General features: G+C 51.9%; 15 protein-coding genes across 15 annotated transcripts; 9 read left to right on the top strand and 6 right to left on the bottom strand.

Moving 5' to 3' along the window:
* Window positions 1–556: 556 nt before the first annotated feature.
* On the top strand, window positions 557–1,929 carry RHO25_011821 (uncharacterized protein; the record flags this gene model as incomplete). The annotated part of the gene is made up of 3 exons (XM_023603237.2): window positions 557–1,060; window positions 1,110–1,488; window positions 1,538–1,929. 3 exons carry the CDS (start codon window positions 557–559, stop codon window positions 1,927–1,929), a joined length of 1,275 nt encoding a protein of 424 aa, XP_023454906.2.
* Window positions 1,930–2,253: 324 nt separating this feature from the next.
* RHO25_011820 (uncharacterized protein) lies at window positions 2,254–4,003 on the top strand (the record flags this gene model as incomplete). The annotated part of the gene is made up of 4 exons (XM_023603236.1): window positions 2,254–2,394; window positions 2,442–2,919; window positions 2,966–3,151; window positions 3,204–4,003. The coding sequence occupies 4 exons, from the start codon at window positions 2,254–2,256 to the stop codon at window positions 4,001–4,003; spliced, it is 1,605 nt and encodes a 534-aa protein (XP_023454905.1).
* Window positions 4,004–4,395: 392 nt separating this feature from the next.
* RHO25_011819 (uncharacterized protein) lies at window positions 4,396–5,467 on the top strand (the record flags this gene model as incomplete). Its single annotated transcript, XM_023603235.1, has 2 exons — window positions 4,396–4,618; window positions 4,737–5,467. The coding sequence occupies 2 exons, from the start codon at window positions 4,396–4,398 to the stop codon at window positions 5,465–5,467; spliced, it is 954 nt and encodes a 317-aa protein (XP_023454904.1).
* A 335-nt stretch (window positions 5,468–5,802) lies between these two features.
* RHO25_011818 (uncharacterized protein) lies at window positions 5,803–6,246 on the bottom strand (the record flags this gene model as incomplete). The annotated part of the gene is made up of 1 exon (XM_023603234.1): window positions 5,803–6,246. One exon carries the CDS (start codon window positions 6,244–6,246, stop codon window positions 5,803–5,805), a length of 444 nt encoding a protein of 147 aa, XP_023454903.1.
* Window positions 6,247–6,722: 476 nt separating this feature from the next.
* Window positions 6,723–8,298, bottom strand: RHO25_011817 (uncharacterized protein; the record flags this gene model as incomplete). Its single annotated transcript, XM_023603233.2, has 2 exons — window positions 6,723–6,968; window positions 7,018–8,298. 2 exons carry the CDS (start codon window positions 8,296–8,298, stop codon window positions 6,723–6,725), a joined length of 1,527 nt encoding a protein of 508 aa, XP_023454562.1.
* Window positions 8,299–9,177: 879 nt separating this feature from the next.
* RHO25_011816 (uncharacterized protein) lies at window positions 9,178–9,471 on the top strand (the record flags this gene model as incomplete). Its single annotated transcript, XM_023603232.2, has 1 exon — window positions 9,178–9,471. The coding sequence occupies one exon, from the start codon at window positions 9,178–9,180 to the stop codon at window positions 9,469–9,471; it is 294 nt and encodes a 97-aa protein (XP_023454193.1).
* A 344-nt stretch (window positions 9,472–9,815) lies between these two features.
* Window positions 9,816–10,415, top strand: RHO25_011815 (uncharacterized protein; the record flags this gene model as incomplete). The annotated part of the gene is made up of 1 exon (XM_023603231.1): window positions 9,816–10,415. One exon carries the CDS (start codon window positions 9,816–9,818, stop codon window positions 10,413–10,415), a length of 600 nt encoding a protein of 199 aa, XP_023454568.1.
* A 1,161-nt stretch (window positions 10,416–11,576) lies between these two features.
* RHO25_011814 (uncharacterized protein) lies at window positions 11,577–11,900 on the top strand (the record flags this gene model as incomplete). Its single annotated transcript, XM_065603455.1, has 1 exon — window positions 11,577–11,900. The coding sequence occupies one exon, from the start codon at window positions 11,577–11,579 to the stop codon at window positions 11,898–11,900; it is 324 nt and encodes a 107-aa protein (XP_065459527.1).
* A 1,168-nt stretch (window positions 11,901–13,068) lies between these two features.
* Window positions 13,069–13,698, top strand: RHO25_011813 (uncharacterized protein; the record flags this gene model as incomplete). The annotated part of the gene is made up of 1 exon (XM_023603230.2): window positions 13,069–13,698. One exon carries the CDS (start codon window positions 13,069–13,071, stop codon window positions 13,696–13,698), a length of 630 nt encoding a protein of 209 aa, XP_023454569.2.
* A 51-nt stretch (window positions 13,699–13,749) lies between these two features.
* Window positions 13,750–15,582, bottom strand: RHO25_011812 (uncharacterized protein; the record flags this gene model as incomplete). The annotated part of the gene is made up of 1 exon (XM_023603229.1): window positions 13,750–15,582. One exon carries the CDS (start codon window positions 15,580–15,582, stop codon window positions 13,750–13,752), a length of 1,833 nt encoding a protein of 610 aa, XP_023454567.1.
* Window positions 15,583–15,757: 175 nt separating this feature from the next.
* RHO25_011811 (uncharacterized protein) lies at window positions 15,758–16,327 on the bottom strand (the record flags this gene model as incomplete). Its single annotated transcript, XM_023603228.2, has 1 exon — window positions 15,758–16,327. The coding sequence occupies one exon, from the start codon at window positions 16,325–16,327 to the stop codon at window positions 15,758–15,760; it is 570 nt and encodes a 189-aa protein (XP_023454199.1).
* A 315-nt stretch (window positions 16,328–16,642) lies between these two features.
* On the top strand, window positions 16,643–18,014 carry RHO25_011810 (uncharacterized protein; the record flags this gene model as incomplete). Its single annotated transcript, XM_023603227.2, has 3 exons — window positions 16,643–16,767; window positions 16,820–17,005; window positions 17,063–18,014. The coding sequence occupies 3 exons, from the start codon at window positions 16,643–16,645 to the stop codon at window positions 18,012–18,014; spliced, it is 1,263 nt and encodes a 420-aa protein (XP_023454565.1).
* Window positions 18,015–18,285: 271 nt separating this feature from the next.
* On the bottom strand, window positions 18,286–19,309 carry RHO25_011809 (uncharacterized protein; the record flags this gene model as incomplete). The annotated part of the gene is made up of 2 exons (XM_023603226.2): window positions 18,286–18,819; window positions 18,878–19,309. 2 exons carry the CDS (start codon window positions 19,307–19,309, stop codon window positions 18,286–18,288), a joined length of 966 nt encoding a protein of 321 aa, XP_023454566.1.
* A 958-nt stretch (window positions 19,310–20,267) lies between these two features.
* Window positions 20,268–21,815, top strand: RHO25_011808 (uncharacterized protein; the record flags this gene model as incomplete). The annotated part of the gene is made up of 1 exon (XM_023603225.2): window positions 20,268–21,815. One exon carries the CDS (start codon window positions 20,268–20,270, stop codon window positions 21,813–21,815), a length of 1,548 nt encoding a protein of 515 aa, XP_023454563.1.
* A 1,077-nt stretch (window positions 21,816–22,892) lies between these two features.
* On the bottom strand, window positions 22,893–24,012 carry RHO25_011807 (uncharacterized protein; the record flags this gene model as incomplete). The annotated part of the gene is made up of 2 exons (XM_023603224.2): window positions 22,893–22,921; window positions 22,977–24,012. The coding sequence occupies 2 exons, from the start codon at window positions 24,010–24,012 to the stop codon at window positions 22,893–22,895; spliced, it is 1,065 nt and encodes a 354-aa protein (XP_023454564.1).
* Window positions 24,013–24,475: the final 463 nt, after the last annotated feature.

The following is a 24,475-nucleotide window of genomic DNA, read 5'->3' as shown; positions in this document are numbered from 1 at the left end:
CAAAAGACCCGAGCATCTGAAACGCCACTTGCAGAGTCACAGTACTGCCAAACAGTACAGCTGCCCACTCTGTCAGGCCACCTTTCAGCGCTCCGATGTCCTCAAGCGCCATCAGCAGACATGTGTCGGTCCGAGGAAGAGGGTTGCATTGACCAAGAAAGCATGCGATCAGTGCACTCGACGCAAGCGGGCTTGCGATGCCGCCCGTCCTTGTCGCGGATGTGTGACGAGAGGTGCTATTTGTACCTACAGCCAACTGGAACAGGCCATCCAGGGAGAGGCACAAACACACACTAGCCATGATACATCGTTTTGGATCCCGTGGCACGACGACTCATCATTAAGCGATGGAGACATCCTTGATCGGATATTCAGCTTTGGCGGCTCGGCAGTTGGCACCGAGGAGGGAAGGATCCCAGTTACGCTACACTTCCTTGAAAGGTTCACACGGGATCAAGGACTTGTGGCTTCCTTCGACTGTTGTACTGAAGAAGAGCGCTTGCTGCTTGAAGACCACGTCCGAGGTCAACTGCCATTCATAGATGCAACCGACGTGATGAAGTTGCAACAAGTGTCAGACCAAATTTCGCTACTGATAGCAGAAGTATGCCAGGTGAAGCCTCGGAACAGTGCTGTCAACATCTCCTGGGACCAAGCCACCGAGCATGATTGCCGACAGTTCTTTTCTGCCTCCAACATCTATTTCTTCCTTGAGCTATATTGGGCTATTTGGTCACCAAATGTGCCTCTTCTTCATCGACCAACCTTCGAGACCAGTATTGCCAAGCCTGTACTCATAGCGGCGATGGTCACGATCGGAGCTTCAGTGTCCTCCAGCGAGGCTGACCGTCTTGCAGCCAAACAGTTTTTCAATTGTGTGGAGGAAGCGGTATTTTGTGACGACCAATTCTGTACTGAGGAAGACCGCAGATTGTTCCCAAGCAAAGCCAAGATTCAGTCTCTGCAGGCTGCCTATATCGTTATGTTGTACCAGAATTGGGAAGGCAGCACTTCCAGCAAGGGTCGCATTCGACGGTTTCGTTACAGCACAGTCGTTGCCGTGAGTCCTCTCAACTGCGCTGATGAGTTCTGGCACTAATCACGGATAGGTTGCACGAGACGTCGGGGTTGGACACGCAAGGCACGAGATTTACTCTGCTGCGACTTTCGACTGGCAAGATTTCATATTACGAGAAGAACTGATCCGAGTCATTCTGTGGATTTTTCTACTCGACACAGCTTTCGTGATCTTCAACAATGTGCCGCCTCGGATGGCCATAAAAGAAATGAAGATGAGCTTTGCCCGCAACGATGCATGCTTCCAGGCCTCAAATAGCGAGATTTGTTTGCAACAGGTCATGATCGGCCACCAGGAGCCTCATTTGCTCTCGTCAGCATGTGAGATGATTTGCAACGGAACGATCACGGACGGCGAGTTGGCCAGCTTCGGACATCTTGGTTCCCTCAATCTGTTCGTTGCTACCTCGGGTAAGGCTAGCTGTGTAACAATGATTTCACAACTGACTAGAACTCGCAGCAATCCATTCCATGATCTTCCAGGCCCAGCAATCATTCAGTCCCCAGTTGCAGCTCGGTCCGATCTACAATGCCCTGGCGAACTGGCATCTTTTGTGGCAGAGGCATATCAAAGCCGACGCGGTCATGAGATCTCATGATGTCGCATTGCTGACTCTGGACATAACGAGACTTTGGCAGCGTGAGGGATTCTCACGTTTTGCACCCGAGTACTGGATGCTAGCAAGCATGCTCGTCCAACGACTCGACCGGACGGAACAAGATGTGATCGACAAGTCCCGCGAAGATCCTGAAGTCAAGATCGAGCCCAAGGACGAGCTCCTCGAGAATTATGATACTGATATGCGACAAGTCAACAGTCTCATCGCAGAGTTCCAGAAGGTCATGCTCTGAGGAAGTCTTGGCGGTACTTTGGTACATTGGTTCTCTCCCACATCGGCCTCCGCTAAAACGCCCACCCCCTCACCGCAACGCAAAACCGTAACATGGAATTGGAGCGTTGCTATTGGTCACTGGTCGATCGCACACGAAAGTTCATTGGTCAATAGCGGCCGACTGAGAAGAAGATCATCAGGTCGTGAACATGCCAACAGACTGAACGGTGCAAATGGCAGCGCTGTCTTGGTACGGCTTAGAAAGCGGCAGTCATCGCCATGTCTATAAAGGCAGAGCACACGGCCCACTTGCACGATGCAATTTGAATCCCCCCGATTCATCATGGAACGATCATCAGTGTTTACTGCTGGCCTGATAGGCCTACTGGTCTACGGCCTGTATCGGTTGCTCTCTATCGGCAAGAGGCCCAAGGACTACCCACCTGGACCACCTACATTGCCAATTATAGGGAATATTCATCAGGTAAGCTCTCCGTCCACTGCCGCACAATCGAGCTAACACATACCCAGATGCCGACCAAAGATGCACACCTACAATTCCAGAAATGGGCAGAAGAATACGGCGACATCTACAGCTTGATGCTGGGCACCCAGACTTTGATCGTGCTTTCAAGCGACGTTGCTATCAAGGACTTGATGGACAAGCGAAGCTCGAACTATTCCGACAGACCAGAGCTTTACATTGGTCAAACGCTGTGTTCGGACGATTTGCGCGTACTCATGATGGGCTATTCTCCCAAATGGCGAAGCATGAGGAAAATGTTCCACCACTTACTCAACGCAACTGTCGCTGGAGACTTCGTGCCCTACCAGACACTGGAGAATAAGCAGATGCTGAACGATCTTCTGGAATCTCCCAACGACTTCCTCCAGCATATTCGTCGGTACTCAAATGCGTTAACAACATCGATGGTATTTGGCTGGCGTACGCCGACGTTCAATGATCCCGATATTCAACAGCTGTTCGAGGGCTTTTCGGAATTCGCAGGTACTGATCACCTATTCTTCTGTGCACGTTTGCTAACCTTGTCCAGATATCAATATGACAGGTGTGGCAGCTCTGCTCGATGCATTCCCGATCATTCGAAAGCTGCCAGACTTCATTCTTCCACTGCAGAAGAAAGCAAAAGACCTTCACAAAGTTGAACGAGAGCTTTATTTGAAACATTGGCTGCGCGCGAAGAAAGAGATCAAGGAAGGCACAATCAATCACTGTTTCTGTAAGTAAGCTATTCGTTGAGGTCACATATCTGAGACTGACTTTCGCTCAAGGCGTCGGTATGGCGGAAGCACAGAAAAAGGACGGATTCTCGGACGCTCAGGCGGCTTATATCTCCGGCACGCTCCTCGAAGCCGGTTCTGATACGACCTCGAATACTTTGTATGCCTTCGTGCAAGCTATGCTGCTCCACCCGGATGTTCAACGCTACGCACAACAACAGATCGACGCTGTCTGCGGAGATTCACGACTACCCACGATGGAGGACCAGCCTGCTCTCCCGTATATTCGCATGCTAATGAAAGAGACTTTGAGATGGTGCCCCACCACCATCCTAGGCGCTGTTCCACACGCTGCGACTCAAGAAGACACGTACAAAGGATTCGTCATTCCCGCAGGGGCCGGCGTCATGAACAATGTCTGGTCGATCAACATGGATCCAAATAGAGCACCGAACCCGCGACAATTCGATCCAAACCGCTACAAGGACGACACTCTCGGACTCTATGACTCCGCCTCCAACCCAGACGGAACGAAGAGAGACATGTTCACGTTTGGTGCAGGTCGCCGCATTTGTCCAGGTATGCACGTTGCGGAGCGAAGTTTATATTTGGGAATGTCGCGCATTCTCTGGGCATTCGATATAACGCCGGCAAAGGACAAGAATGGCAAGCCTATTCTACCCAATCCAGACAAGCTGACGCAAGGCTTCGTGTGCATGCCTGAAGAGTATCCTGCAACGATCACACCAAGGTCGCCACAACGAGCAGCGATTGTGAAGGCGGAATGGGAGAAGGCTTCGAAGGAGCTCTTGGATCCTGTCAGCAAGCAATGGATCTCATCGCCGCTCTGAGTCGGTACTCCATATGACAACGAGAAGTCATACCTTAGGTATTGAAGAGAGCTCGAAGGGCAATTTTCCACGCGTCGATGAGGTGACAAACATACTGCAGTGATTGAACACGAATGCCAAGCATATCGAGACCCTCCAGACGCGTTGTGTAGGCGGAGAGCTACGACAAATCCATTTAGCCTGTCCACGAATGGAACGCTAATAGGTCCATATTTAGATTTACAGACAAACATGGTCTTTGCCAGACGTTCGGTCAGATCGAAAATACGAGCAAAGTAGCTTATATATATATTTGTAGCAGAGAAACGTAGAAGCATCGATCCATCGTGGTAGGCAGTGACTGTTTACACCCTTCCCGTACGACTGTCACCCAGTTCGACAAAACCGTGACCATGCTCTTCACATCAATTCTACTACCTGGTCTCCTCGCCAGCAGTGTCCACGCTCTACCACAAACAACAACGCCGTCCTCCTCAATTGCACCACAAGCATACCCTCAAAAATGTACATCTCCCGAATTACGAAAAGAATGGCGACAACTCAACGCCAAAGAACGAAAAGCCTACACCGACGCAGTCCTCTGCTTGAAAACAAAACCCTCTCGCATTGGATTGAGTACATCTCTATTACGATGATTTCCCCTACGTACACCAACAAGTTGACAAAGAAGGTTCAGTCTGTCCACGCTCTTTCTTACGAAATCATCACCACTAACACCACCATCTAACTACAGTCCACTTCGTCGCCTCCTTCCTCCCCTGGCATCGCTACTTCCTCTCCCTCTACGAAACCGCCCTCCGACAACAATGCTCCTACGAAGGTCTCGTACCCTACTGGGACTGGACCCTCGACAGCCCCCACAACGTCTCCCAATCCCCAATTTGGTCCTCGAAAACCGGTCTAGGCGGCAACGGGAATCCTCTCAAACCCGTCACCCTCAGCGACGGTTTCACGCGAAATTGCATCACAGACGGCCCATTCCACAATCTCAAAGTCTCGTATTTTGGCCCTGGCTTAGAGGAACATTGTCTGACTCGAAATTTCAACGACGGGACAGAGCAGATTGGGGATATGTTGGCTTCTGCTTACAAGCCGGATGTTGTGAATGAGATTCAGAATTCGAAGGATTATGATTCGTATCGGAGGACGTTGGAGTCTGGACCTCATGGGGCGATTCATTCTGCTGTTGGAGGGGATCTTGGTCCAGCGACGTCGCCGAATGATCCGATTTTCTTCTTGCATCATGCGCAGATTGATCGGTTGTGGTGGTTGTGGCAGCAGAAGGATCCGAAGAAGAGGAATATTGAGTTTGGAGGGAATAAGATGCAGGAAGATGGTGGCGCGGAGGGATCGTCTCCGAGAGCGGAGTTGAGTGACGTTCTGAGTGTAAGAGGTTTGGGTGGGGATGTGAAGGTGAGTGACTTCATGACGACGCAGAATGAGAGGCTGTGTTATAGGTATTGATGCATGGGTCGTGTCTCTGTAGACTCGATGCAATGCCGCGAGCCGCTTCCGACATAGTTGCTTATGCTCAATCAATTGCGATTCGGAACGAGTCGTCGTATACACGCTGAAGCTTCCAGTCGTCGTCGTCGAGTGAAGCCAACTAGTCGCGAAATATCTCCGGGTTGCCTCTCAGATAGTAATGGGAAGCTTTCAGCGAGAAGCGCATCCACGTAGAGTTGGTGTCCTGCACTTCGGTACCGCGTACCATGACCACCAGATCACGCCATATCGAGCCTTTCAGTCTTCCCATATTCCGAACCTCCTACCAGCCATTCGATTTCATCTCATCCCACTCACTTCAGCTCCCTCAACCCACTCCAAGGATCCTCCAAAAACCCCTTTGAAAAATACACAAAATCCCCCCTAACATTCTTCACGCCTCTCCTCAGCGCCTCCAAACTCGGGCTCTCTTGCGTCTTAGGATCATACAATCCTCCCGCATCGAACCCATTCGAAGAAGAAGAAGCAGCAGCGCTTTCAATTCCTGTCTTCACCTCCTGCCCCATTGCCGCAAACGTAGATTGGTCGTTCCCCGTCGCAACCTTCTGCTCACTCCGCGCGCGCACAGGAACATTATTCGCTCCAGTTTTCCTCGCATGGACTCCAGGATCGACAAAACCATCCGCATCGCCATCAGAGTTAAATTTCCGCTTTTGTTTATTTTGTGTTCCGAAACCAGCAAAACCCATTGCCGCGGCGATGGCCGGGTCGATGGTGAAGTCTTCTTGATCGTCCATGGCTTGCTGTTCCTTGAAGGTGGCTCGAAATGGCTACTTTGTTCCTTCGGTGCGTTGGTGGATGGAGTTGAAGTGAATGTGAATGGCAAGAGGCGAGGTCGGAAAGTGGGTCGCGCGGAAGAAAGTGGTGGGACAGCAGGCACATGCCATGGCGAAGGAAAGAGCAACAACAGGCTGACTCCGGACTTGGTTCAGGTCGAACGAAACGAAAAACAATGGAGATACGTAGATTTTCAGGTTTGTGCCTGCGTGGCAATTGTTCATGATATCTATCAACATAGGGCAGATGACCCAATGACTGCATCCTAGGTTTCTCCTGCACAGCATATACAAGTCATAGCGCGAACATCGTCTCGGACCCTGGGAGTTCTTCCCTTTCAGGTTCTGATCCAGGTATTAGTGTGATCGACCTGCCGGAACTTGTGCAACGGATCCTCGACGGCCTTCCGTTCTCGCTCTGTACGCTTCGCGGCATTCTATACCTGGTTCGTCTTGGAGCTTGAAGCGGCAGTGCCGGCCAACATGCTCTTTGGATCGCGGATACCGGCGTGGTTGCCTTCTTGTACACGCTTCAAGGTCAAAGCGGCGATCAATGCTGCGCCGACACCAGATCCATCTTCGGCTGGGAGGATCTCAATGGGGTCATGGCCCTTTCCAAGAGACTTGCCATTGCGGCCCTTGTCCCAGTCGAGGATCTCCTTGAGAGCTTGTGCGCCTCTTGCCTGTTGGATAGTCAGTAAGATTCATCTTTTGGAATGTTCTGATGCTGACCTTGAAGTGTGGGTACTTGTTAAACACTGAACCATCTGCTCCAACGTGGCATTCCTTGTAGCCCTTCTTCTTGCTGATGGCTGCAACACCGCACGCACTAAGTCTGGCAGATCTCGTACCAATCAGCTCAGCAAGTCGTCTTATCAATTCCAGCTCTGGCTTTTGACAGTTGATCTTCATCTTGTCGTAGAAGATATCATATGTCTCCTGCAAGTTCTCGTATGGATCATTCTCAATGTCGGACAGGAAGGAGGCGTCAAGCGAGTAAGGCTTCTTGAGAGAAGAGATGTCCTGGCCTTGGAAAAGCTGGACGTGTGGCTGCTCGTGAAGGTCGACCAGCACAAGACGGAAGAGCTCACCGAGGTAGAGACCAGCGATCATCTTCTCAAAGGCCTGCTGACCAGGACGTGGAGAGTCTTTGTCGATAATAACGTCGTATTGCGTCCTGGGAAGAATCTTGTGTTCGTTGTCGAAAGCACCCCATTCGCAGTTGATAGCAATCTCTTGCTTTGGATCCAGCTTCATGTGCTCGAGCTTAGGAATCTCGCCGGCGTGCTCCATGTATGCAGCATTGCAGCCAGTTCCGAAAATGCAGCCAATTCTCATCTCGGTGTCTGTGTAGGCACTAGCAATCAGAGTACCGGTGGTGTCGTTGATGAGCGCAGTGAGCTTGATGGGCACTCCACGCTCTTCCAAGGCCTTCTCGAAGGGTGGGACAACATCCTTGCCCTCGACACCGTCAATGTCAAAGCCCTTGGTCCATCGCTGCAGCACACCGTGATCGATGTAGTCTTGCGTCGCTGGGTAGGAGAAGGTGAAACCAAGAGGAATCTTATCCAGCTTCTCACCTTCGTGGTGGTATTCGATGAACTGCTGCAAACAGTCTGCAATGTATCCCCAAAGCTCGTCTGCGTTGCCGGTCTTGAGCTCTTCTGGCATGCGGTACTTGGACTGGATGATGTCGAACTCTCCCTTCTCTTCTGGCAGGTTGATCTCGCAAACACGCAGGTTGGTGCCTCCCATGTCGAGAGCAAGGAAAGTGCCGGTCTCGTGGCCAGTAGGGAAGCCCATGACCCATGTTGGGTTCATTGGAATGCTGCCACCCTCTTTTGACAGACCCTTCTCGAGCTCACTGACGAAGTGGTCGGTGATGGCCTTGAGCTTGGCGGTGTCGACAGTGAAGATCTCCTCCAGACGCTTGATCTCGGCCAACATGTCCTTGGGCATATCTGCCATGGAGCCCCTACGGCTGGGCTGCCGTCTCGGACCTAAGCCAACCATATTGACTGATTTCTCAACGATCGATGGGTGATGGTGTGCTCCAAGGCAGTGTGTAGGTGTGTATAGATACGGCGGACGTGAAGTAGCTCCCGGATAGTGTACGAGAGCAGAGGGGCCGAAGAAGTGCGTAGATCTGGTCGCTCACGCGGTTGTGGTGCTGGCTGGACAAGCTTCCGTCAGTAGCGGTCCACGTCGATGTGCAGCTCCTGCTCCTGCTTCTAAGCAATGACCAAGCAGGTGCAACAGAGAAGGTGTATGTGACAGGGAGGAGGTATCGGAGGAGATTCAGCAAAGGATAGGAGTGCTATTTCTGCTGACTTGTTGTATGTGCATGAGGATTATTTTTGTTGATGCATATGCCCCGCTATGGCACCGAAGACCAGGCCAGAGACCCCTCCAGAACATCGGCTGCTCTCGCCGATTGCAGGCACAACGAGCGCCATTGGCATGGCCAAGAAAATGCTGATCACTTACCGCTGGGCAATGGATCAATCAGGAAGAGTTTGATGTATGGGAGAGAGATGTGAACAGAAAGGAAACATCAAAATCTTCTTACCGCTCGCGTGGTGATGATGCTCCAGCGGCCTGGCTTCGGTGGTTGAGCGGTCGTCGCTCTGCCCCGACCATGACGTTCCCAATCCCGGCGTGAGCAGCGACAGTGACGTGGTCTTGGCACTCGCCTGGTGATCCTGGCGAGAGCTCTCACGTCGTCGAGCTGACCATCACATTGGAACACTCACAAAACAACAACACTTCACTCATCTCGCGACTCCGAAACACACTCCATCACTCACAACACCTCTCCCATCACACCTTCCACCCAAGTAGGCCATCGAACACCCTCAAACCCACCACCCGCGAGCTGACGTAGCTCGCAGCATGTCCGCCATCCGCATCATCCGCGCTCTTCCAAAGACCCCAGTCACTTCTCGCAGCTTCTCCGTCGCAGCTCGCAGAATGGCCGGAGGTGACACTGGCGCCACTCGCTCCGGCGGTGCAGCAGCGAGCGATTCCTTCACCAAGCGTGAAGAGGCCAACGAGGCTGCCTTCATCAAGAAGGCCGAGAGGGAGAAGTTGGAGGCCTTGAAGAAGAAGATTGCCGACTCCGAGGCACAATTGGCAAAGGACAGGAAGGAGGCCGATGACATTGTGAAGGGTTCCGGCAAGCAGTAGATGGAATGAACAGGTGAGTGCTGTGTTGTAGAAGCTAAGCTTGCACACAACTAACGCGCTACAGGCCGGAGACATAGAACGATAGGCATCAAGAAGCGACGAGTCATGTACATATAACAGCTACCAGAGTCACGAAAGGTCTTCCCTCATCCAGTCTTGCCGAAGTGCAAATGCACGAGACATGTGTTCTACTGACAACGCCATACTTCCAGCATGTCTCCAGTGGAAATTGAGACATTCCACAACGCCCTGAGACCACCATGACAGCATCGCAGCGACATTCATAAGCTGGGGAAAGTCGACTCCGGAACCTCCCAACTACAGCTACATCTCACAAACACGATATGGCACCTTCAGGCAAGGACCAAGGCGGCGAACTCGCGCGCGATAGCAACAAGAGCAGACCAGAGCAGGATACCTACAAGGGTTTCACTGCAGAGCTGCCTCCTGATGACTTGCAATGCACAACACCTTCCACGACCAAGCCAGCTAAGCAATCACATCTGCCTCGCGCTCATGTGTCCCCAGATCAAACATCTCCCAAACAACTGGATCCCACAACGAAGGAGGTCCTCACCCTAGCTACTACCACGCCTGCACCGTTCAGCCTTCTCGCAGCTCCGCCACAGAGTGCGCTGCCACGAAGCATCCGTCCCTGCCGCCTCACGGCTGATCAATCTGCCTCGGATATCGAAATCGTGGCTAGCATCACTCCAACTATTGTGGACTACGTCGAACAATCGAGTGGAGACTTCGACATGACGCTCCGAAGCTTGGCCGCGACTTTGCAGAAGATTGCTTTTGAGGCTGGAGCGAAGGCCGAGGTGCAGGAGTCGAGCGTGAGGAAACCGCCTTCGAAGGAAGATATGGACTTTGCTGAGAGATTGTTGGGAGGCAAGGAGGGGAAAGACACGTGTTGGGGCTTGCCTTCGGGAGGAAGTTGATTTTTTCTTCTTCGGCGACTTGGGTTCCTTTCTATTCGTGGACTGAAATGAGCTATACGTTGAGGGGCCGGTCAATTGAGCTGGTGATCGTGTGAGAGCAGAATGCTCGTACTACGCTTCCGCCGGCGCCAGACTGCCAGGGTAAGAAGCTAAAACCTGCTCACATGCTCACGATACGACTGGTTCAGAAGCTACGCGTTGCACAGCCATCCTGTCAACGCCACGACTCGGTTCTCATCACTTGATCAGCGTACCTCTCAGTCGCGTCTGGACAGTTGATGAAGAGGCGGGCGGCTAGGAAAGTTAAGAATGCAAGAGCCTTTTCCTGAAAGTCCCATGCCGTCTCGTTCATTTCAATGGTTCAGGATCGAAACCTTTTGACACTCGTATTCGTCATCCTTCCTTTCCACTACATTCAGATTGGCTCACAACGTAGTAAGAACACAGCCTCAGTTGATTGCTTGTGCTGTTCAGTGATGAGGGTAACACGCAACTCCGCTATGTACGACTTACCCTCCCAACATCATTCCCAGAAGAGAGGCAGCAAGAATGGCAAAAATCAATCGCTCTTCACCTGGACTCACGACATGATAGACAAGATCTAGAACCGCATGCGTCGTTGTGGCTCAGCGCCTTTGCGGCTGAACCTTCTTGTCTCGAGTACACGCGTCTCTGTCCCTCCTTCCGGCGCTTGCAACCTCGCATTGTGATACAATTGGCAACAAGCTAAGCTGTTCTCGGTATAATGCCCAGCTGTACCAGCGCTCATCTCCAGGAGCTTGGTCGAAAGCTTGGTGCTGCTGCTTGAGCTTAATACTGAGTCCAACGATTGGAGACGCCTGACTTGTGGGCAGTACGAAAGGCTGTCTTGTGGTATATCCCTCAAATGAGCTGTACGCGCGGCTTCATTTTGTGTAGCGTATGCAGGGAGAGTGGCACCTCCGTTTTGTGCTTCGTGGCTGGCTTGTACGAGGAGCAAGAGCAAGAATAAGAAGTCGCTCAAGCGCCTTTCTGATCGAGGGAATACAATCAAGCCTGCAAGAGATCAGTACCGTTCATTACAATCAAAGTCTTTCACTCGAGTCGACTTCATCAGTCACGAGCCACCACAAAATCATCTCATAAACCAACCAACCAAACCCACCAACACACTCCACAAAAATGCGTTTCACTCCAGTCTTCACCCTGGCTTTCGCAGCCTTCGCCATCGCAGCCGATAGCACTTCCTCATCAGACATGACCAAGACCGACACCGCCACTAAGACCGATACTGCCACCAAGACGGAGACCAAGACAAGCGAGCATACAAGCATCAAAGACGCGTCGTCTTCATCTCACCACAGCACATCGACCGGGACTGCCGCCGCAGCGAAATCTTCCAGCCACTCATCCTCTTCTTCGCACGCAGGCGCTGCTGCGACTTCGTTCCCAGTTGTTGCTGCGGGTGGAATGATTGTTGGAATGGCTGCTATGGCGATTTTCTAGATCAGATTGGAGACAAGGGGGTTGAGAAGAGAGAAGGGTACATTGACTAGGAGAAGGAGATCGAGGAGAAGTGCTGCATTGATTGGGGACTAAAATCGGCAAATGAAGCGTACAGCAGAACTACAGACATGTCAGCAAGATTCATTTTCATTATGTTCATGAGTTAAAGTCCTGTAAGCAGAAAGAACACCCGTATCATCTGGTCAAATTTTACCTTGTTTTCCTTTCTCGCCGAGAATAAAGTCCCAATACGATTCAGCCATGCATCGAACCCAACAAGATAGATCTCCAATGTTGCTGAACCACGACCATGTCGCAGCGGCATTGTTCAGAAAGCAAACTCCTACGCGAAGGTGGAAAAGTCTGTGCGGCATTGATTGGCATTTATATAGTCCAAGCAAACATGCTTCGTCAACAAATCGGCTTGCGAAGCGTCGAGAAATTCGGCAGACCACATGTATAGAGCGCGGTCGATTTGTTTTTGTTTTGTCATTTTCAGCGTGAGAATCCGCAGGTCGCGCCTAGGTCAGGTGTTCGAATCGACGTCGGTTGGTGCGTAGTACATTCGTTCGTTCTTGCTTTTTGTTTCGACTTCGTGCCTTTGAACTCGAGGCATAACTGACGTGACTGCAGTCTCTAACGGCTTCTCTGCCCGCGTGCGTTCAGTCGGCATTGTCGTTGGCATTCATATGTTGCTAGCAATTATGCTTACTCAGACAAGTTGGCGACTCATCACCGACTTTAGTTCCGGCAGATCCCCATAAACAGGATCGTCGACTTGTCGTTTTGCTGTTTTGACGCGAAGTTCGCGCAGGTCAGGAGTTCGAATGCCGGCTGGTGTCAAGCAAGTATTTTCCTTTTCCTTTCTTTTTCAATCGACTTCCCTTAACCGGCGCAAACAACAGACAAAGTAATTCTGCCCGAGGTATCCGTCTGTTCATCGCTGCTCTTATTTGGACCCAGCAAACGAATGGACAAACAAACATAGAAGTAAAACTTTTGCAAACAAACGTCCTAGACAGCAGCAAACTGCACGTAGCGGAAATGCCATGTTCCCAATTCTTCCCGTTCCCAACAATAGATGCCAGCCTTTCGCACGAATTTCTCACTTTTTTCACCTCTTCAAAGACCTGCAATGAAAAGTCTCGAACCATCACAGCCGCAAGCCATGCCCCGCGAAACCGAAGAAGAAATGTTCCGCCGTGTTGCGTCCGAAGCTCGCCGTGAAGCTCGCATCGAACAGCAACGTGATTTTGAACGCAGACGACAGAGAAAGCTCGAGCGGAGAATGAAGCGGGAAGAGGAAGCAAGAAGACTCATCGAGGAAGTCGCTGCCAAGAATCCGGGTGTGGTCGCGAAGAGGGTCAATGGGCGTGGAAGAGGCATATTGGCTAAGCCGAGGAAGAGAGTGATGCGTTCGTGTTCTCCAGTTGTTGTCGACGATACCATGGAGGGCGCGGAGGATGATGGATGGGTGCCTTTGAGACGGGACGTTGGGACGGAGACGGATCCGATTGAGACATGTTTCGTGCAGGGCGAGGCCGGAGAAGAGGTCGAGGGTGATGATGTCGGAAGAGAGTATTCAGCAATTGCAGCTGAGATGGACGTTGATTGCGAGGTGGTCATTGGTGATGCCTCAGGTAGAATGAGCGAGACCAAGGCAGCAGAAGGTCATGAAGGCTCGGGCAGTGAGCTTCCGGAATGGGAGAAGGCCTGGAAGGAAGCGGTGGAAGCATTTCAAGAGGAATGCAATGTGGAAGCTGATCGATACGATGCTACGCTTTCGATGTATCTGTGATTGAATAGTAACGGTCCGACGCCGGTATAGCCCGGTGCGAACTCGGCCACTTCAGCGTCGCGAAGGTCTACCAGTCTCTCGTAGGTGTTCAATGAATTTCGTGAAAGGCCTACTGCCTGTCGTGCTGACCGTGTTGACACTTCTCATCGTGACAAAGCTTGGTGGTCGTCCACTCTTGATGTCTTTCGCCCATTGCCGAATCCGTGCGGGTTGAGCCAATTGAATCTCTTGGAGCTCTTTCAAGCGCTGGTCCTGCGCAGCACGGTAAGCTGGCATCTTGCCAATCTCAATGTGCGCCTTCCTCGGCTTTGAAGTTGCAGGTGGGACCGTTGGCGGTTCATGACCTATAGATTTGCCCTGTTCGACAACCTGTGCTTCACGCTTGTCGCCACCTGAAGCATCATGCTCATCCCTAAGAGGGGCCTCTGAATGAGAAAGATCATGAAGATTCGCCATAGTTAAACTTTTCGAAAGACGGCGTCCAGAGTCCAACAGCGCCGTCTTTCCTCGTTCGGCTGCATTGACCAATTGGCTATTCCTGTTCCACTTCTGTCTGACGGGAATGTAGTTTCCATCCTCATCGCACGAATAGACACTGCTTGCAACAGGCATACGGAATTTGGGTACAAGTTTACGCTCCGACAGTCCGGTAGCTGGCGTAGGATCCGTGGTATCTCGAATATCTCTGATAGCTTGATCAATATCAGGTGCGTCGAACACAGTGCTGATTGTCGAGATAATGCTTGCCCGACGAGACCTCAAAGCAGGATGTACAGTATTATTGCGATTTACCACGGCCAATGGTGCTGGCATCAAGGAAATCTCGGTCTCATAGTCCTTTGGGTGTTTCTCAGCACTCAGCGGGTACTCTTGCAGAGGCTTCTTGCCTTTCGGTAATTGAACCGTATCCCATATGTCAGTCGAGGGCGTGCTCGATGTACGCAGTACCTTGACGCTTCTGACTTGGGGCATGCGGACAGACAGAACCTCTAGGCTATGATTGGCTCCATTTATATTCCCGTAGGAGAATTCCCGAAGATTTTGCCAGATCAGATGTTTCCTCTCGAGCAAATCACCGAAGATCAGTGGGCTGGGACCTGTGACATCGAGCCACACGAACCGCAGACAGCGCAGAGTCCGATGGAAGCTTCGAAGGTAGTCCTCCAGCACTTGCAGGAACATCATCATCTGGTTGTCGCTAAGCTTTCGGCTGGCTACTGGATTGCGTATGCGAAGGTCAAGTTCAGCTAAACTCGTCCAGATCTGCGTCGGTGGTGAGGAAGTTTGACGTGGAGCGAACGGTGAAGTAAAAGCACCAAAGCCGGCCCATCGCATGTACATCACTCCAGCAGCATGCAATGTGTCCACCCGCAGGGAACGTAACTTTGGCAAACTGGCGCGCTGCAGTGCCAGGCGGAGAGTGACGAGAATGTCATCGGTCGGTGTGGGGCCAGGCCAATCGGAGTCACCATGGATGCGGATATTTACTTCTCGAACATGCTGAATATGACTTAGGATGTGTCGAAGCTTCTGCTCGGTGCGCGGATCGAGACCAGACTCAAATGCGTCCTTTGCTTGCCTAGTTGGGTCGGCCGACGGGGTGTGACGGGGAGTTATTATGAACATCAGGGCGGTACAGAATGGAGCTATTCTCTTCAATGCAGCCAGTTCGGGACTGCTGCCCTGACGTCTCAGTGGGAGATGAACATGAAGCCGGCGGAATAGATGACTCTTCCTCTGGTCCACAAGGCCTTGCAGTAAATGCGATGAAAGTCGCAGATTGGGCAACGAGTTTCCCTCACTCAAATGCGCGAAGAGCGTCCGTCGGATGCTACCATCGTCCCTGTCGTCCTCAAGAAGTGTAGATTCAAGTTTCGAAGTCATGGCGTCTCAGATGGGTTTGCAGTGTGGACTCAAAAGGAGGCTCCGCCGTCCAGAGCTCATTAAGAAAGTCGTAGGAGCTTGCTGTCGTGAAGAGTGCCAATGCGCGACACCATTGCATACCATCTCTCCGTGAATGCGAAAACCCAAGCCGGCTTGTTTGCCATCGACCCATCCTTCACAACACCGCAACATCACCAGAAAACGTCCTCGTATACGCCGTATCACTCGTATAATCTTTCTGCGGTCCCTTCACCTTATACCTCACCCCAAAAACATTCATCTTCTCATCACCTCCCACCTCAGCAACTTTCGGTAGTCGAAACTCATAGTACGCCCAATACATATCAAGTTCGCACAGATGCTCGCCACGACCCGCAACACCATTGCCTTCGGCATCGATTTCGAGATCATGAAATAGGTAGTCAACTTCTTCTGCGCCATCTTGGGCTTTGGTGTCTTCTTTGATGAACCACGCGGAAATTTTGTCTTCGTCGGCGTCGTACCTGTAGACATATTTGCGGTTGGCTTTCAAGGTGAATCCATTATCGGTTTTGAGTTCTCCCTGTTCTGAGTATACTAGTTCGCCTGCAGCAGAGTGGGCAGTGGGAGTGCGTGGTGTGAATTTTGCTATGCCTTCGAAGATGCCTGAGGGGAAGCCTGCCAATTGGCTGTTCAGCGATCTGCGGAGCCGCCATGAGCCTTTCAGGCCTTCGAATACGGCGGCAGCGGTGGTTTTCGCTGCCATTCTGCGTCTTTTGGCAGGCAATAACGATGGTTTGGAGGACCTGTGGTTGTGTTACGGAAATAGCAACTCAAAAGAGGCAGGTCCGGATGTCTTTGCGTCGGATCCGGATGCCGCCGATCTTCATTGCCCGCTTGAATTTGTTCAATCAAATTGCTTCAAAGGGCTTCGGCACTCCACTTCCGAACCGTCTTCACGACGACATGATGTGCGACATTGGAGTTCGGCAGCGAGGACAGCTGGTGATTGTTGGAGAGATGGACTTCCCTTTGCTTTCTCGCAACAGTGCAAGTCGCTCTTTGCGTACGGTTTTCCGTCATGGCCGCTGCAGGAGGCAAGTTCTTCATTCAGGACGCCCTCAAAACGCCTGCCGTGCATCACGAAAGTTTCGAGCAATTATGGAAGACCAAGTGGGAGCCGGTTTCGAAGATGGGAGTGTACCCGTGAGTCGTTTGTTGAGTGATGAGCGCAGCAAAATGGACTGATACGTTGCAGGTTCATGTTCAATGCTCATCAAGATTTCGAGCCAATTGCTGAGCGACTGATCGCCGAAGGTCAAAAGGAACCTTATGATTGGGATAAGTATGCAGAAGCATTCTTTCCCAAAGCCGAAGAGCTCTTGAATATCGCTGAAGAGGCTGAGAAGAATGGCGACAAGGCCAAAGCGTCGGAGTATTTCATGTGAGTAACTCCATCTAGACCGTCCACTTCAGAGACATAAATGCTAACAATCTCCAGGCGTGCATCAGCAGTCTATCGAATCTCCCGCTTCCCAGCCCCACGATCCGAAAAACAACGCCACGCCTGGCAAGAAGGCAAGAAAGCCGCGAAGAAAGGCCTCGCTCTTCGCGACCGCCCAACCCAAGAGATCTCCATCCCTCACACCCAGGGCCTCGCCACTGAAGGCAAAGAGATCACCTTCTACTACCACCTCCCACCAGGAAGCAGTGCCCAATCCCCTGTCCCCCTCGTCATAATCCTCACAGGCCTCGACGGCTACCGCACCGAACTCGCCGTCTGGATCGAAGGCTTCTCCCACAAAAATATCGCAACCCTGATTCTCGAAATCCCCGGAACAGGAGACTCCCCCGCCGACCCCAGCGACCCCACGTCTCCAGACCGCGAATGGTCCTCTCTCTTCGACTGGATCGAATCTCAATCCGAAATCGATCAAACTCGTAAAGCCCTCTGGTCCTTCAGCACAGGCGGCTACTACGGTATCCGTCTCGCTCACACGCACCACGATCGTCTCCAAGGCGTCGTAGCACACGGCGGAGGCTGCCATTACATGTTTTCCCCCGAGTGGCTTTCCCACGTCAATCATCTCGAATATCCCTTTGATTTGGCGACGACATTGGCGTATAAGTTCGGTTATGGCGATGATTTGGAGAAATTCAAGCAAGAAGCCATGAAGAAATTCTCGTTGCTTAAAGATGGAACGCTTGATAAACCAGTTTGTGCGAGACTTTTACTCGTCAATGGTGTGAATGATGAGATTTTCCCGATTGATGATTATTATTTGGCGTTGCAGCATGGGGCTCCTAAGGAAGCGAGGTTCATCGATGGGAGGAAACATATGGGAGAACCGGAGAGCTTTTTTGTGATCCTGAAGTGGATTTATGATTTATTCGGGCTGGAGGGCTCGCCGCAGGAGCAGATGAAGACGATTCCTTCGAAGTATGGAAGATAGGCTGAGTCAGGAATACGGATCTGAGAAGAGGGCCGTAGGAGTTGACTTCCCATTTATGAATGAGTCTTCGGACTCCATCCCGCTTCATCTGTGGTGCCATGCGGTTTTTATTGCATGCGGTCGCTCGATCATGCCGCCATGCGACGCACATGCATCGTTACCAGATTGCTAGGAAGATGCCTGCTGAATGTTGTCCATTGTGCGAGTATAGCTGCAAGGTCGAGACATATCCTGCTTGCCATGCTTTCGGATTCGCGCCCAGGACTCGTTCTCAAGTCACCTCACTGAGCCGAGGAATGTCTGGCGTGGCACGGTCGCGCATCTTATTGGCATACGGCTCGACGCCAATCATCCTGCTGCAAGCCCGGTCCAACCAGACGACCATACTGGCAACATATGAGACCACTTCATTGATGCCGCCTCGCAGATTGATAATTTGGACAAGCCCCATCATATGTGCTTTATAAGCATCAGCTGATGTGTAACGAAGCTCATATAGGGCGAGGAGCAGGACGGCACAAATCATCTGGTCCGAATTACGACGTACGGGGTCAGCTATGGCTGTGTTGAGGCGGTGTATGATGCGGCCGCGAAGGTGCGTGAGATGGTAGAGTTCATTCGGGTGTAGGGCATGCCCTCGCGAGTCCAGGAGTCTGCGCGTACCGGAGAGCATCGCCACGTTGAGCAGGGTGGAGTCTTGCCACAGGAATGATAGTAAGCAAGCAGCATGGTCTGTGTCACGCATCCCTGGGTTGTCTCCTAGGAACGATCCCGTTTGCGATGTCATGTAGCTTTCGTAGAGAGTCTAGGAGGACATGGTCAGCTGATAGGTCTCCAGAAATTCATTACTGCGTGAAACACACCCAGACTGCTGTTACATTGCAGTGAAGGCTGCTGAGCACCATTCCGACATCATTGTCCGCATCATCCAAGGCTATTGTTCGCAGGTACATGGCTCCTGTGGAGAACAGAGCACCCGGTCCACTGGTGTGCACAGTTTCTGCCACTGCTCTTCGTGTGAGTTCTTGCCTAGCAGCGTCTTGCGGCGATAGCTTCTCAGTCTCATGGTCTTCGACCTCCTTCCTCTTGCCCTTGTTCAGCTTCTCCTTCGACTTTCGGCCATCGTTGCCTTGTACGAAACGGAACAAGGCTTTCGCGCTGCTGGCCTCTCTTGCGCGTCGATGCTGGGTCTTGGTGACATGAGACCGGACCTTCCGCCGGTATCCGGCGTGCTTGGTGTCGGAGGGTCGTTCAACAACGACAAACTGGAGGTCGGAGCTGTTGTTGTCAGTCATGACTGCGATGAATGCAAGCTATAGGTTTGTTCCTAGCAGAGCAGAAGATGACGAGGCCAAAGATTCTTATTAGGCTCCGCGCACTATGCGCAGGTGGTCTTGAACGACGGCGCAAAGTGTGAGCGGTGCCATCTCTACGGCGCTGCGAACCAAGAATGTGGCGGCGTCGTGCCAGCAGCAGAGCAGCTTAGACGGCGCAGGGACCAAAACCCCCGAATATGGCTTTTGTTCACACGAAGATGCTCGCCAACCGGTATTGATGGCGACGTGCCGATCGCAGTGGCTGCATGTTGCTCATATGGCAGTGATGGGCGTGCGTGGTAACTAGTGGGGAGATGCGAGAAATGCGAAGCTGAGATGGACAAGGCGCGGACCTCCGCAGTCAGACAAGCATCGCTGGTGGCATTGGCAAATTATTGGCAGTCTGACGTCCATTCTTGTGCTGGTCACATTTGCATTTCATATCACCGTTTCGAATCATCCAATCCGTCTTCACAGTTGGCGACTACCTTGCGCGAGACTTGTTGACGAGTCGTGGCGGAGCGGTGGTGTCAACAGCAAGCAGGAACGCCTTCCTTGCTCCCTGCTCCCACTCCCGAACACCACCGTCGTCAGCTCTGCCGTCGATGGCACAGATACAAGACGTATCGCGGGATTCCGTGAGTAGAAGCAATGCGGAGACCATTCACATGCATTTGTCGGCCTCGCTTGACCCGCAAAAGGCGTTCCCAATGATGTCAATCAACAACATCCTGGTTTGAACCAAAGTCTGTTCCCAGTTTCACATCATCGGCAGCGCGCCAGCTCATCACGCACGCGAGCCGCTGCTGCGCCAGTGCAGATTGCCGAAGCGCGCTTTCCTTTCTTCACTTCTTGTCTACACTCCCTCCTGTCATTTGCCTGACCTGCAGCACCTCCGGCCTCGAGCACCCAAGACAGAAAGTCACATCTCGTTGCCATGTGGAGGCTTCTTGTACTGGCAGCTCTGCCAGCGCTCATCGACGCGTCGCCAGCACCAACCCCGAGAAATGATGTTGTGGCCCGCGCCCCGGCGCCTACGCCAGGAACTCCAGTGCATTGGGATCCAACAAAAACATACAAGGACCGCAGGGATATCATCGACAGTGTCAAGTCAGACGTCGATGGAGTGCTGAGCAGATTGGGATCGGATATCCCCTCATATGTGGCTAGCGGGATACCAAACTTCTTCCAAGACTTTCCGACAGGAGACTCTGTGGTCAGCTCACTGGGGTTGGATGACTCTCAGCTAGCAGCTCTGCCGACGCAGGCATTGAATATCCCGCCATATGCCAACTATACCGATCAGGGGTGGAATGTTCGTTTCCACGGGAATATCTACAAACAGCCCAACACTTCGCAAGAGAAGCTCAATGACTTGGCCAACATCTTCCTCATTGACACCAGCGTAGAGGAGCTCCCACAAAACCAGGCAGACCAGGCACGCAATGTGACCGCAGCCATCTTCGTGGTCCAGCAAGGAGATGTGGAAGTCTCACCCATCACCATCGAACCCTTCGATGGCGACCATGGCGGTGTTGGAGTACCACAAAACATCACTCTCCCATACAACACCACAGCACAAGGCGACTTCGACGTGTTCCTCCCCATCAACAGCGAAGGCCTCCAGCGCGGAAACGAAACCGAGTCAATTCAGAAGCTCAATACCTGGGTGAGCAATACCACCAATGGCAACGCAACAGCCTACCTCGTCCCCAACCAAGGCATCACCATCATCTCCGACATTGATGACATCCTCCGCGTAACAAAAATCTACGACCCCAAAGAAGGCCTTCTCAACTCCTTCGCCCGTCCCTTCGTCGCCTGGGAAAACATGCCAGAAATCTACGCCAACTGGTCGCAAGCCCTTCCCAACGCCCACTTCCACTACCTCACCACGCTCCCCGAACAAGTCACCCGCAACTACGAAGAATTCATCTACGCCACCTACCCCGCCGGCTCCTTCGACACCCGTCCCCTCAATTTCAGCGACGTTTCCGCAACCCTCCAAATCCGAAAATTCCTCCTCGAACGCATTTTTGAAACCTTCCCGCAGAGGAAGTTTGTTCTTGTGGCTGATACTTCGAATTCGGATGTCATGAAAGCCTACCCCGAAATGGCGAAAGAGCATCCGGAGCAATTGCAATGCATTTTCCTCAGGAATACTTCCGCGACAGACGATTCTGATCACTTTCCATATAATACCGATGGCTTCAAAGACATTGATCAGAACAAGTATATGTTCTTCGTTAATGCGGATGATTTGAAGGGGATCGATCTGGCTAGCGGAGACTGTTATAACAACTCAATTCCTCAAAATTTGACCTTCGGATATCAAGGCTTGCCGTTTGGTGTTGGGGATGATGCTCCGGTGAATGGAAGTGCGGATGGGTCTGTAGAGGGTGCAGGAACAGTGTTCGCTTCGATACCCGATATGACACTGCTCTTCTGGGCAGTGATGGGAATGGTATTCTGGCAGGGTTTGTAATGTATAACTGACTTATCGTGCCTGCTAGAAGCATGCATGAGAGAAGAGAAAATATCTCGTTCAGAGATGAATGATAATGAACAGACACAGCGTGTGCGCGAGGTGAAAGGTCTTCACACCATTAGCGACTGATCTTTCCAATGAACGGTAGAGACCCTAGAGATTGTATCGGTATGAGAACAGTGCACAGTTACAGCGTCCAAAGTAGAAGAAGAAAGATGATGATAGCGAGTGCAAACAATAATCGGAATTTCAAGAGAGACAAGTCCTCTACTGTTCTCCATTTTCGTACGAACCAACATACGAAATCTGTCCGTTCTTTTTTCATTTTTGCTCTTGTGAAATGTCTTCTTCGTGGCAGCCGTGTTTTGATCATTTCATCACTGGGTCAGCCTGATGCGCACCCACGTCCCTAATCCCTGATAAAACCCCCAGCTGAATAAAACCGCACGAAGACGAAGAGAGAACTCCGCGCGATGCAATACAATGCGCCATCTCAAAAGCATACCCAGCACACACCCAATTCGAACATCCAACCGCGGACACAGCAGAAATACTCAGATAGCGATCACCACTTCCAAAAAGGAAAGAAAGGTCAAACCAGCCAGCGTCTTAACGTCTCATACCAAGGCGTCCAAGCCGCACAACCGATCTCCTCTTCTTCTTCCTCATCAGTAGAACCCACTCTCGCCGTTTCACCATCTGCCATGTCCGCGTATTCTCAGATCGTAAAGCACCTCCTCCCCCTCCACAATCGATCTTCGATACCAATCGGAATGTCGCCGTTATTGCCATCGTACAGAGAAGGCTGAAGTCGCCCAGGTGAGTTGTTCGGAGGAGAAGAGGTCGTGAGAGCAGGAGTCGAAGGAGTCAATGTGCTGTCTGACCGGTCGCGAGTGAATTTCTGAGGAGATGGGATGAGATGGTCACTGCACGCAAAGGATTAGTAACGGCGATAGGGCAAGGTCGGAGACATATTACTTTGTAGATTTCTGCATGGAGATGGGGGAAGATAAATAGAAATAAGAGATTGATAAAAGATAATTCGTAAGATATATTTTTGGGTTAGATGAGACGTTACCGCATGATCTCCTCGTAAATCAGACCTGGTCGGTACTCGTTAGTATTCGTTTCACGGAGGAACGGGGAGGGAATGCTTACGCTTCAGCTGCTCCTTGGATAGATTGTCCTTGTTCTTGTCGAAATCGAAAAACTCCTCGGGAATGGGGTCTGCCGTAGGCTCGTCTTCTGGGTCGTGATATGGCTCGAGGTATGGGTGCTTCAGCGCCTCCTCCACAGTGATACGCTTCGCCGGGTTGAAAGCGAGCAGCTTCTCAAGCAGGTCGAGTGCCAGGTCCGAAGTCTTTGGGAACATGGCCTTCCACGGGATCTTCTTCTTGAATGGCAAGCTGCGAATGTACTCGCGTGCTCTCCTCGACTTGATGCCGTAGTAGTCCTCCATGGTAGGCGTTCCAAGCACATCCAGGATCAAGGTCAATTGGTGGTGGTAATCCTTGCCCGGGAACAACGGCTTGCCGCTCAGCATCTCTGCCAAGATACAGCCGACTGACCACACATCGATGGCTTTGGTGTATTCTTTGAAGGTAAGCATGATTTCTGGTGCACGGTACCATCTCGTGGCCACGTATTCCGTCATGAAACCCTGATTGTCTTCTGTGCTGGCAGCTGAACGCGCGAGACCGAAATCGCAGACCTTCAGATCGCAGTTTGCATTGAGCAGAAGGTTTGAGGGCTTGAGATCGCGATGGAGGACATTGGCTGAGTGCATTGCTTTCAATGCGCGGAGGGTCTGGTAGATGAAGTACTGGCAGTGGTCGTCGGACAGCTCCTGCGTGCGGATGACTCTGTGCATGTCGGTCTCCATGAGCTCCTGGATGAGGTAGACTTCGGAGAAGCTCTCATAGTTGCGCGGCTTCTGAATGTCCAGAATTGAAATGATGTTCTCGTGGTTGAAGTATCGCAGAAGCTTCATCTCTCGCAACGTTCTGAGACAGAACATGGAGTGATCGAAGGGCGTGATCTTCTTGATGGCCACCTTTTGTCCTGACGGCTTGTGCAGTGCCGAACAAACGACTCCGTATGCGCCCTCTCCAACCACATCTTGAATGTCATATTGCTCCGACACGTTGAAGGAGATCTTGCGGGATCCGCCTGGCTGCTGTTGTTGGCGAGACATGTCGCCGGTCGTTGTTGCTCCGCCGCGGTCTTATCGCGCGGTCGGCTTTGAAGAGAGGGAAATAGCTGCTCGATGACCGGAAAGTCCAGTCGTGGGCCTTGTGTTGACGGCAGCTGTCGATCGGTGAGTGAGGCGGTGCGAAGTCGAAGCGTTTGGTTCCTGCTTTTTGCGTAACACAGCGTCAGCCCCATTTCCGGAATCGATCAATGAGCCCACAAAGACAAAGACAATGCAACGCCAGCGCTGCCTGGAATGCAGCCACCGCCTCTTCCACGTGCGGTACACGCAGAGCGCGGAGCGCAGACTTGCTCCTCGTCTTCGCGATGCCGCCACCGTTATCCCTCTCACTCACCTCTTGCAGCTGTCCTATCCTCGCTGTATTCGTATGCTCCCTTCTCCAACTGTAGTCGAGCTTATGACAAGCTATTCCGTCGTCCAAGCGGTGTAGTCTGTAACCGAAGAG

Source organism: Cercospora beticola, chromosome 8 (genome assembly GCF_033473495.1).
Source record: "Cercospora beticola chromosome 8, complete sequence".
Lineage (NCBI taxonomy): Eukaryota > Fungi > Ascomycota > Dothideomycetes > Mycosphaerellales > Mycosphaerellaceae > Cercospora > Cercospora beticola.
This window is presented reverse-complemented; position numbering and strand designations above follow the sequence as displayed.